Below are 12,075 nucleotides of genomic sequence, written 5' to 3' on the forward strand. Positions count from 1 at the left end.
TTATAAAAATTATAAAAATTATAAAAATTATAAAAATTATAAAAATTATAAAAATTATAAAAATTATAAAAATTATAAAAATTATAAAAATTATAAAAATTATAAAAATTATAAAAATTATAAAAATTATAAAAATTATAAAAATTATAAAAATTATAAAAATTATAAAAATTATAAAAATTATAAAAATTATAAAAATTATAAAAATTATAAAAATTATAAAAATTATAAAAATTATAAAAATTATAAAAATTATAAAAATTATAAAAATTATAAAAATTATAAAAATTATAAAAATTATAAAAATTATAAAAATTATAAAAATTATAAAAATTATAAAAATTATAAAAATTATAAAAATTATAAAAATTATAAAAATTATAAAAATTATAAAAATTATAAAAATTATAAAAATTATAAAAATTATAAAAATTATAAAAATTATAAAAATTATAAAAATTATAAAAATTATAAAAATTATAAAAATTATAAAAATTATAAAAATTATAAAAATTATAAAAATTATAAAAATTATAAAAATTATAAAAATTATAAAAATTATAAAAATTATAAAAATTATAAAAATTATAAAAATTATAAAAATTATAAAATTATAAAAATTATAAATTAAATAATAATATAATTATTACAAAATTAATTATAAAAATATAAAATAATTATAAAATTGTAAAATAACTGTAAAATTATAAAATAATTATTAGTTTGTAAAATAAATATTTATAAATTAATAAAATTATAATATATATATATATATATATATATATATATATATATAATTATATATATATATATATATATATATATATATATATATATATATATATATATATATATATAATTAAAAAAATTCAAGAAATAAAAAAATTCATCTAATTATATTATAAAGTGCAAAAAATAAATGAATGAGCAATCGTAATAAAACAAGTATTTTACTGTTCATATAAATACCATAGAAGATTATAGTTAAAATAAATACGAGCATGCGGAGCTTATACATCACCAATCATTTTAAACGGCTGACCAAATGTAATTCAGATAGATTATGTATTTGTGAACCTATTCGACTGCGCTCAAACGTTCAGTTGAAATTACGAGTAGTTGGCATTAGCTTTATATCAATGTAATTCAAAAGTTATATTATTCAACTAGTGGCTATATCGATTCCATTTAATCCACGGTTGTTTCATTTTTTCCACATAAGTTGTATGAAACATGTTTGAAATTGAATACTTTATTTCTATTAAAGAGAGTTTTGTGCAAAGCTTTCAAAGCGCATAGCAAGGTATATTCTTTTATTTTAGTAATATTCTAAATACTCTTGGTGACATAAATAGCTCGCATACCTCTACGACCTTTGTACGTTGGCTTCTTGAGCATTTTTAATCAACAACATTGAGTAAAACAAAATGTTGCTTTAATATTTATATAATAGTGTGTGAAATATAATATAATTAAAAAACTGGCGCATTCGTCATTTTTAAAACAGTCCTCGCCTGAAATAATTTATTTTAATTTACCTTAATAAAATATTTATATACAATAATTTAATAAGATGAATTAATTTATAAAATATATGTAAGAATATAAAACATTTACTTACATAGGTCATCCCGATTATTTTTAAAAAATAAATATACAATTTTTTTTAACATGTACCATTAAAGTATATTTTTCAAAACAAAATTAAAAAATTATTTTCCTTTGTAATTTTGTTTTGTCTGTAATTATAGCTCAATTATTAATACAATTCTGTAAATTTAATCCTATAATTTGGAAATTCAAATTAAATTTAAAGACTTAACTTAACTGGAAACTACCAGGCATTAAACCCTTCTACGGCTTGGTCGATCAGTTTAAACTAAGTTTCAAAATTTTTTTCTTAAAACTTGTTAAAATAATTCATACAAGACAGAGGTCAACGTTTCCATAATCGTAAAAAAAACATTTCTGAATACATCAGAAGATTTACTGTCCACAAAACACCGTCAAGAATTAATGACACACGCAATTTCCAATCCATCTACATTCAAATATCACACGCCCAATATTTGCATGACTGAAAATCTTAAACCGTGCCCTAACCGCATTAGCCTACCTGTTTCTTAAATGATTCGCACGTTTTCACTTTTCCTAATTAGAAATAATTTTCGCTACTGAAGATGTGGCTTTGATTCGGCCACGCCTGTTCAGGAGTTTAAGAGTTCAATGTCACTGTCAACAAATGGGCTTTCTATGTGCCTCTCATCTAATGGATGTTTGACATGCATATTTTGTTCGCCGTAAAGTTGTTTCAGAAAAGCACCAGATTCTAAAGTAAATTTATGTACAAATTAACTTATTCTCCATCTTTATGATGTTGCAAAATTTATTTATTATATATTTTACGAACTAATGTTACAGAAATAAGGTAAAGCACTGATAACAACTTACTAGTTTTAAAATTTACACATCGGTATAAAATCACTGTAGCACAGCGAAGGATATTTTCCTTTAATTACATACAACGCATCGTTAAATGGAGAATCTATAAATAAGGTGTATTGTACCTTTCACGTCTATTCTTCGGTGTCGGAGTGAACACAAGCGCCACTATATCAAGAACTCCTTTGTAACAGTTTCTATAAATGATTGACTTTCCACTATCATAAATTTATATATACAAATGCTACAAGATAACATAGAATTATTTTCCATTATGGTGCGACAATACCTTTACGGCTTATTATTGACAACCAGCTAGTCTAGTAATATCACATACTGAATACGAATATAAAATAACACATTTCGTTTTTAAAATACACTTTAATTCATATATTTCAATTTTTGTGTAAATGTATTTCTCTTTCTCGAAATAGCAAAGCTGTATTTCTCTTTCTCGAAATAGCAAAGCTATAAAAATGAAAATTATGTCCATCTTTATTACAATATTTTTTTATCGTTACTGTTACTGTTTTACACTAAAGGATGGCATCATAATTACTATTTCTTCTTATAATTATTACTTTATGTTCTAATAGTTCTACGCTTTAATATTATGTTATTATAATTCTGCAATATTAATTAAGAAACACATTAAACAACCATCTTTTGAACTTTTTTATAAACTGTTAAAAACTATTTTTATGTATATTTTCAGATTTTAGATGATGTGTTCTTTATATTTTGTTATGTTTTATTATAAAATATTAAAATTAATAATGTTGAAAAATAATGTACAATAGAAGACAATTAATTGTCTTCTATTGTACATTACATTATTATACTACATTGTACATTTGCTCTTGTGGTGCTGCCAATAGATTTACTAAAACTAAAAGATTATATAACTCGTCAATTTTATAAAATTATTCTTTTACTGCGAGGTAATTTATTCAACATTAAAATATTGTTCAAATTCTGTTCTACGGTGTTGAATGGACTTAATTTTAAAAATCGCATCAGTTTTCTCCATTTTACTTATTTTAAAAGAAAATTTGTTCATATTATAGAAAATCAAATTCTGTCTTTTCAAGTACCGTTAACAAGTACCAAATTACTGAAAATTGAAATTTGTGTAGAGTAAAATTATGTTAACAAATATAAGAAATCAAATATTTTTACCGATTATTTTGATGTAAAATTTTACAATTTTACAAACTATTAATTTTAAATATTAACTATAAATAATTAAACTAGTAATTCAATAAATATTTATAAAACTAAAGAAATATATTGCTTAACATAAATATAAATAATATGGTAGTGCAAAAGGTTTAGTAACATTATTAATTATATTGTTATTATTTGAGATCTCCATTTAAAAATTGGTTAAATTTAGAAAAAAAATGCTATATATTTTAAAGTTAACATTGACTACAATATAAATAATAAAGTAAAGACAATATAATAAACAATTGAAGTCTTGTTACCTAAGTCTTAATTAACTAATCAACAGTATTGGCCATAAATATGCAATTAACTAAAATATATTAAAAGTATAAACTGTTCTAGTACTTGGAATAAATTTTCTGTTCTATGGTGGTTCAAATGTGATACTGAGATGGTTCTCGTTTTCTGACAACTACACAGACACCTGAACACTAATCGGTTTATGTGTCTTTGTGGTCAGGAACATATTAAATATCAATATACTTTCATTTGTTGGTTAATATGAAACATAGTAACCAAATTCGATAGAAAATTATATATATTTAAACCTACTCTTCAAGAAGCTTAGAAAAATTTTCATGGAAATCTTTGTCATGAAAATGTGTCGAAATTATATAACAAAAAGGATTAAACAAAAAATTATTGTTAAAATAAATGATATCTACAAAAAATTCTTTCAAAATTAAAGTACTAAGAAATATTAAGTAAATTAATATTATTTTAACAGTTTACATATAATTTCCACTGCAAAACTACATTCATAAATTTATTGTCGATAATATGAGAACATAAATTTGATTGTTAGAGTCATATTTTATACACTTTTTTATAACAATCTGCTAGATGATGTTTCAATTAAATTAACTTAAACTTTTTAGTTGGAAAATTATTTTTATAAATGGTTTCGTTATTTATAGATACAGATATTTCGGATAAGTAGGATGTATATTTGAATTTATTGTTGTATTATTTCAAATATTAGCTGTTTTATACTCTCCAATTTATTTCACAATATATGGTACAATTTATTTGTTAATTTATAATCATTTCTAGCCAATACTAGCAGCATATTACTTTTAGTTTAAATTGAAGTTTATATATGGTAGTATTAAATAATGTAAAAATTGCTAACAATTAATTTAATTATATATTCAAAATAAAGTAACCAATTATTGCATTACATCTAACAAAAAGTTTCAAAATTAAATATAAATGTCGTGTGTTAGAGAGTTGTAACAGTCAAATATGTAGATATTTGCAAATGTGTACTTCCAGTGAAAGTATTTTAAAGCTTAGCGACATCTAGTTTATATTAAATCAACTAATAGTTTTTCGGCATACAGTATTCGTTAACCATCATGTAAAAAACATCTAGGTATGAATTCAATTATTATATCATTAATCAAAATAATTATACATTCTTATACTTAGTTATATTTTTGTTAAATAAACAAGGTAATTTGTACCGCCATCTATCGGGTATACTAGTAAAATGTCTGACAGTTGTTTTGACATTCAAGTCGGATTCTAGAAAATTCGCTTAATGTGCGCCAGCGGTGTCGAATATTCGAGATAAATACCGGAAGGTATTCGATTCTTGACGACAATTTCGGCGCTGACGGTTGCAAGTTATTCAAAACTGCTCTTGCGTATTTCACCCAAAATTTTACAAAATTTCTTCATAGAACTCCATCAATCAATCAATTTTTACCGTAATTATTTTAGGTATGTTAAAAAAAAATCCCATGTGCTCTTCTAATGTTGTGCTTAGTGGTTTTAGGTGTTTCCTATATAAAATTAATTAGAAACCATGGCTAAATGGGGCGAAGGTGACCCAAGGTGGATTGTAGAAGAAAGGCCTGATGCCACAAATGTAAATAATTGGCACTGGACAGAAAAAAATGCCAGTCCTTGGTCTCAGGAGAAAATTAAAGAACTATTTAAAAACGTCCAGGTTAACACCACTGAAGCGGATATTAGAATAACAGAAGTAGACAAGTGTACAGGAGAAGCTTCTGCCAACAATCGAAAAGGAAAACTAATCTTCTTTTATGAATGGGATCTAACCTTAAAATGGAAGGGAAAACTTAATAATGAGGATAGTAAAGAACATAGTGGTAAAATAAATGTACCAAATTTGTCAGAGGAAAATGATGTTGAGGATTTAGATGTAAGTTCTGTTTTGATTTGTTTATCTTTCATTTTTTGAAGCATATATTTATATTTTAGATTCAAATTACCATTGACAATGAAGATAATGATGGGGAAAAGCTGAAAAAGATTATGTTTAATAAGGGCAAAGAACTTGTTAGACAACAATTGAGTAAATACATCTCAGGTTTAAAACTAGAATTCTCAAAAGGTATGATTTTGCCAAAGAAGGATGAAGTTAAACCAGAACAAGTTAAACTTTTAACAAGTGGTTTTAACAAGAAAGTGAATATGCAACCAGTTCAATCACAACAACAAAGCTTGGGCTTAAAAATAGATACAACCACCATAAAAGACACAATAAAGTTCCAATGCACTGCCCAAGAATTCTTTGATGCATTGACTAGGGTTGAATTAGTTACAGCTTTCACCAGGGGTCATGTTAAATGTGATGCATTTAAGGGGGGTAAATTCGAATTGTTTGGTGGTAACATTGTAGGGAAGTTTGAAGAATTGGTTCCTGCAAAGAAAATTGTTAAACAATGGCGGTATAAACAGTGGCCTGATGGGCATTTCTCAACTGTTACTTTGTTAATTGACCAGAAGGTAAGTTGAGAGTCACAATAATTTTTAGAAATACTTATTTGTGATTATCATAACATTTTATTTTTAATAAGTAATTTATTAAGTCTTATAAGATTTTTAGGTTTTTATTTTTTAAACTCATATGAATATCAATATAAAACAAGTTGTAGTTATTTCTGATTGAATTAAAATATGTTTATAAAAATATATTCTAATTTTTGTTTTATCTGATTGATGCACATTAATGTCTTTATTGCTTCCATATAGATATTTGTTATTTATTTAAGTCTTCACTGAATTAAAATAAGAATTACTATTTTTCAAGTTTATAGTTTGTCAAAATTATGAACACATTGTGTTTAAATTTACTGCTTTTTTTAATTGGTTTTTTCTGATAGTAATAATAGTCAAGAAATTTAATTGCAATTTTTTACAATATTGATAGCAGGTTTAAAATTATTTAATGGACTTGTTCTTTTACAATGTTAAATATCTTTTCAGGATGATCACACTCTTGTGTCCTTAGAGCAAACAGGAGTACCCTCAAGTGAGGCTCAGGTGACCAAGGACAACTGGCAGCGGTATTATTGGGATGCAATGAAACAGGCGTTTGGTTTTGGGGCTTTCTTCACGTAGTTCTGTATTTTATCGGCGCTATTGATATCATTTTTAACTGTAGCACCAACATCCTAGTTCATGTGTTTATGTATTATAGCTGAATTTTACATAAATTTTTATATTAATTTATTACCACAAGCTACTCTTTAATTTTGTTTATTTTGCTGTGAATTTTAATTTTATACAGTTGGTTAAATGAAGGTAAGATTGAAAATACAGGATGAGAAATTGTCGATTTTTGTGTTTTATTCGTCAATAAAATGCCAAATAAAATTCCATTATTTTATTGTTAGTTTTACATAATACACTTACTTCATACAATAAATATTCTTACATAAATCATAAGGAAAGGTTACATAAAAGTATATATAGAAGCTTATAAAATTTCTGATCACAGAAATACAGTTTCAGTGATGGGCGAGTCAGAGATGTTAAACAGTCAAATGAAACAATTAAAGATAGAGTTATGCCTCAACTTAGAAATCTTTTTCTGTTGATCGCAAGAGAACAATAGTGAAGTTTGAACGATGGAAATAATCGACAAAAATCTCGATTTCACCTATCATTAATTTTAGGCAAAGTTAAGGTCATGTCGGTCAGTTCATTTTGTCAGTTTAAATTTGGATTTCACATTAATTATTAAGTACAGGAGCTTATATTTAACGTTTCAGAACAGGGCATCAGTAAATGAAATTACTGAAAATAAACGACAACATTAATTACTGCTAAGTATCTTTAAAAATAAGTTTTTTTTCACACTATTTAGGAGAAACTATCCTAACTAATGATTTGTTTAAACCTAATGTTCCTTTTTCTTGGGCTTTTTCGGATTCCGGGACCTTGATTTGGCTTTACACAATGGACAGATCGGCGCATTTCTGTGGATCTGCTGGTGACAGCTCAAACACGATTTCATTGGAGGCGGTTGTTGCCTGAAAATTAAATTGAAAATTTAAGCCAAATGAACAAATAACGGTCTCAATTTAAGACATTAATTCGAATTTGTTGACTTTACATTAAACTCTTTTGCAATCTATAAAACTAAAACATAATTTATAAGAAACATGGTGCACCTCAAACTAAGATCCGACCTGAATGTGGGTGTGGGGGGACCAGGGTGAGACGCAGGAGCCATATTGGTACCCGGTCTGCCCGGTTCCGGTTTGTTTGCAACAAGTCTCAAAGGATTTGGAGGCGGCAGAAACGTGGGCGGCATTGGGGGCGCCAGTGAGTTTATTGGGGTATCTGATGGAGGAATAGGCCTTGTCCAATCTGCACTCTTCTGGAAACTAGGCGTCTGCGACTTGTTTGAATTGTAGAGCTGCTGGAATTTTCTGAAAAGAAGTGTTAATTATATATTTGCTGCAGTATTCTTAACCAACATGACTTAATAGATTAATTATTATTGTTATATGTATAATCTACAAAAGTACTAAAACAGTAATCTTCAACTAATTAGAAAATATTAAAAAAGTAAATTTTATTGAAGATTTTATGTTTAATGTCTTATTTATTGATACCATATAACAAAAAATAAAAATCTCTGACATAATTTTCATAAACATAAGTATGTACACATACTCAGGTGTAATTGTGGATCCCTCTTCTTCATGTAAATCAGGTAAACGATCTAGTCCTAGACACTCCCTTCTCAGTCTATCAATTTCATTTTTCAGAGGCAAATAGTCCTCATGTAACCTAACTGCTGCATTCATGGATCTGTTACGAGACTCCTCTGCTTGCTTTATCACTCCTTCCATCTAAACACAATTTAAAATATTATAATTTGCATAAGAAATACTAAAATAACTCACAGCATTTATGTCTGCATGGATTTGTCGTAGTTCCTCCACATGTGACATTTTTTCTTGCAACAACAAATCCATTTCTTGTTTGTACTCTGATAGACATTTTTCCTCTTGATCTTGTGTTTCTACCTCGTACACTAATCTGGCTTTCAGCTTTTCAAGTTGGATTGTTTTAGCTCTGAAATTATTGATTTTAGTCGTTTCCAAACAAAGGATCGAATCACTTACCTGATTTCCTTTAAAGCTTCCAATTTGGCGAACACCGCTCTCTCATCCGTCGTAGTCATATTCGTTTAATGAATATTTTTACTATTATTTATATTTTTAAGTTTTGTTTATTGTGTCAGATGCGTCCAGATGTCAAAATAAGTGGAGGCGTCCACTGTTGCCAAACGTACAACATTAATTAGATCGGAGATTTTAAAGATTAAAGATATATATCTAACAAATATTGATTAGAATCAAAAGCAGTAAAGAAAGTTAGTATGAAATTAATATTCTGATTAACAGTAGGCAGAGATACATGGTCTTTATTAAAAAAGGTGCTTCTTTGTTGGTGAGCTACCACTGGCAAGAGTGCGTCCGTTGACGTTTCACAAACTCAACTTGACGTTTCTTAAATTTCCATATTTATTTCATCACTTTCTGCTTTTTGTGATATTGTTCTGTTGACTGTAATACTATAAACATTACAATGAAATTTGTTGTTCTACCCTTTGTAGTGGTTTTCATCTTTAGTTTAAGCAAAGGTTTGATTTACATATATATGTATATATAGATGTTCTTTGGATATGTCAAATTAACAGTTATATTTTTTATGTCGTTATTAACATTTTTTTTCCAATATTTTTAGGAACCGCAAATGATCCGGAGATAAATATTAATAACACTACTTATCCTTCAGAACCTATAACTGAAGTTGGTACTACTGAGCCATATCCAACAAGTCCAGGCAATGGTAAGTTATTATGGTAACAGTAAATTCAATAGAAATATAATGATATGCCCCAATCCTATTATTTTTTCAAACACTAATATTAATAAATGTATAATTTGCAACAAGGTTGTTGAAACATAACAAATAAATGCATTTGTTTATGAAATGTTTAAAGTATACTTTGTTAATTTATTTGTTTTATAACATTATGATAACATATTGTAAACTATTGATATAAATTGCCTAGTAATGTTTTGGATAAAGTGTTTCTATTGAAAGTTTTTAAAATTTCAATATTATTTATGTTAAATTATGATAAAAGTCTTGTTATAAAAATAGAAGGAAGATTGTAGACTGTATTTTATTTGATAAGTAAACATATGTATGTCACATGATATGTATTAAAATAATCATTTATTCAATAACAAATTTATTTTGTATACTGTGTTATGAGACATTATTATGGCTTGAATCTGTTGTTGTATGTATGGCGATAAAATCTTCAGAAGAAGGTCTTCTTTGAGTCATTTTACGTTGCTAAACAACAGATAAATGAATGAATGAAATGAATAAAATTTGTTCAAATCTTCAAATTACGTTTTTTGAATTGAAATCAACAAAACTTCTAAACAGAAACATTAATCAACCTTAATATTACGTTGTGTTATTACTCAAAATTTGTATAAATTGTGAAGCTAGTTGTAAGAATATCCGTTTTTGGTAAGGCCTATTAAAATTTGTTAAACTAGTATGAAAGATAGAAAAATAAATGGCCTCGCTCTAAATGTTTAAATTAATGTGAATATGATAAGTAAGGTATTTTCATAGAGTTTCTGTGATGTCATTGATTTGATTTTAGATACAACAACTTCTACTCCTACTACAACTACATCACAAACAACAAAAACAACAAAGACAACAGCAACAACGACAGCAACAACCACAACCACCAGTAAGCCAACAACTAAAACCACTCTTCCTACATCTCCATCACCGACAACAAAAACAACTGTATCAACCACTACGGCAACGCCGGCACCAAAGACTACTGCAGCTCCTCCGCCACCGAACAACAGGAAATTCGATGGTCCCAGTTTCGTTGGCGGAATTGTTTTGGCCCTTGGTCTTGTTGCTATTGGTTTCGTCGCATTTAAATTCTACAAAGCTCGTACCGAACTCAATTATCACACGTTGTAATGTTTCCGTGAATGTGTTGAGAATTAACAGTTACCAATACCAGTTTTTTTTTGTTTAATGAGAAATATATTCTATCGAATTCTCAACACAACGGTGAGAATGACATCAGGACATCCAAGGGATTGAATAAGTTCGTTCCGATTATCTGATAACGGACATATTCTCTCCCTTGGTTTTCCGATCTCATGTTGGTGTACCAAATGGCAGTTTGTACAAATCTCGATTTATATGTTTGTGATATTTTTGAAACGTTTTAATAAATGAAGGCTATGTGGATACTAATATAAGGCATCTTTGTATATATGTAAGTACTCGGCTTGAATTGGTAGCCCCCATTTATTAAAACTGTCTTAACTTTCCTTCTTGAAACCAAATATAGCTATCTATGTTATCGCTTTTAATTTATTGTTCACGTTTTTTTTGTTTCTTTTAGCAACACGATATTGCACCGGCTCATTATAATATTGAAATTACTCTATGGTGTGTTTAAATTATGAATGACTTATTCGAATATATATCTCAATTATACTCTGTCCGCAAGAAGTGCTCTTAATAGAGTAGTTTGTAAATTATTCGATTTTGTGAGGGTTTACTAGTCTAGAATAATTTTATTGAAGGTGTTCTTTATAAGATTACTATTTTTGCAAAGACCCACATTTATTTACTTTATAGATATACATTTAGATCTGTTGGAATAGCTGTAGGAGGCCCACTATATTTAATTCAACTAATCGGTTATTTAAATTTTATTTAGAAGCTAGAATGTGCTCTGGTTACATATTTTAAAATAAATATTTGAAAAAACAACAAATGTTTTATTTTATTATACATTTAATAATAATTAATGTATATACAAATATAAGGCACATCCAAAATTTGAGTCAATTTTTCTATGTAAATAGTAGTCTTATAGTAGAAAAATACGGTAAAAATAATTCTCAAATAACATTATTTATTGGAGTATATTTGTTTTTACAAACATTTAATAAAAATATTAATTCACCCCATATATTCGTATTCTATTGAAATGAATTTGTAAATTTGATTGGTTTATAAAATATAAACTACTTAAATACACAAATTTTCAAGTCGTTATATATTGTCAGTTGC

The 12,075-nt window shown here is 26.7% G+C and overlaps 3 protein-coding genes across 4 annotated transcripts; 2 read left to right on the forward strand and 1 right to left on the reverse strand.

Annotated features, from left to right (window-relative positions):
• Window positions 1–5,200: 5,200 nt before the first annotated feature.
• Window positions 5,201–7,258, forward strand: LOC109596539 (activator of 90 kDa heat shock protein ATPase homolog 1). Its single transcript, XM_020012106.2, has 4 exons — window positions 5,201–5,394; window positions 5,441–5,839; window positions 5,899–6,426; window positions 6,907–7,258. The coding sequence occupies exons 2-4, from the start codon at window positions 5,480–5,482 to the stop codon at window positions 7,039–7,041; spliced, it is 1,023 nt and encodes a 340-aa protein (XP_019867665.1). The 5' UTR covers window positions 5,201–5,394; window positions 5,441–5,479; the 3' UTR covers window positions 7,042–7,258.
• Window positions 7,259–7,291: 33 nt separating this feature from the next.
• Window positions 7,292–9,252, reverse strand: LOC109596540 (zinc finger C4H2 domain-containing protein). 2 transcript variants are annotated; one of them, XM_020012108.2, is made up of 5 exons: window positions 9,060–9,252; window positions 8,838–9,009; window positions 8,605–8,783; window positions 8,115–8,357; window positions 7,292–7,955 (listed from the first exon to the last, which is right to left on the reverse strand). In XM_020012108.2, exons 1-5 carry the CDS (start codon window positions 9,116–9,118, stop codon window positions 7,823–7,825), a joined length of 786 nt encoding a protein of 261 aa, XP_019867667.1. In that variant the 5' UTR covers window positions 9,119–9,252; the 3' UTR covers window positions 7,292–7,822. The 2 variants fall into 2 exon arrangements, with proteins under 2 accessions (XP_019867667.1, XP_019867666.1); XM_020012107.2 differs by having other exon boundaries at window positions 8,097–8,357.
• Window positions 9,253–9,399: 147 nt separating this feature from the next.
• LOC109596542 (integumentary mucin C.1) lies at window positions 9,400–11,776 on the forward strand. Its single transcript, XM_020012111.2, has 3 exons — window positions 9,400–9,580; window positions 9,685–9,789; window positions 10,628–11,776. The coding sequence occupies exons 1-3, from the start codon at window positions 9,526–9,528 to the stop codon at window positions 10,963–10,965; spliced, it is 498 nt and encodes a 165-aa protein (XP_019867670.1). The 5' UTR covers window positions 9,400–9,525; the 3' UTR covers window positions 10,966–11,776.
• Window positions 11,777–12,075: the final 299 nt, after the last annotated feature.

This window comes from Aethina tumida, chromosome 3 (assembly GCF_024364675.1).
Source record: "Aethina tumida isolate Nest 87 chromosome 3, icAetTumi1.1, whole genome shotgun sequence".
Taxonomy (NCBI): Eukaryota; Metazoa; Arthropoda; class Insecta; order Coleoptera; family Nitidulidae; genus Aethina; species Aethina tumida.

Bases quoted from the DNA above. Each gene is read 5' to 3' on its own strand.
- LOC109596539 (XM_020012106.2), top strand. From the start codon at position 5,480: ATGGCTAAATGGGGCGAAGGTGACCCAAGGTGGATTGTAGAAGAAAGG. The intron at 5,840-5,898 runs GTAAGTTCTGTT...TTTATATTTTAG, and splicing joins ATGATGTTGAGGATTTAGAT to ATTCAAATTACCATTGACAA. The intron at 6,427-6,906 runs GTAAGTTGAGAG...ATATCTTTTCAG, and splicing joins CTTTGTTAATTGACCAGAAG to GATGATCACACTCTTGTGTC.
- LOC109596542 (XM_020012111.2), top strand. From the start codon at position 9,526: ATGAAATTTGTTGTTCTACCCTTTGTAGTGGTTTTCATCTTTAGTTTA. The intron at 9,581-9,684 runs GTTTGATTTACA...CAATATTTTTAG, and splicing joins CATCTTTAGTTTAAGCAAAG to GAACCGCAAATGATCCGGAG. The intron at 9,790-10,627 runs GTAAGTTATTAT...ATTTGATTTTAG, and splicing joins TCCAACAAGTCCAGGCAATG to ATACAACAACTTCTACTCCT.
- LOC109596540 (XM_020012107.2), bottom strand. From the start codon at position 9,118: ATGACTACGACGGATGAGAGAGCGGTGTTCGCCAAATTGGAAGCTTTA. The intron at 9,010-9,059 runs GTAAGTGATTCG...CAATAATTTCAG, and splicing joins GAAGCTTTAAAGGAAATCAG to AGCTAAAACAATCCAACTTG. The intron at 8,358-8,604 runs GTATGTGTACAT...ACTTCTTTTCAG, and splicing joins GGATCCACAATTACACCTGA to AAAATTCCAGCAGCTCTACA.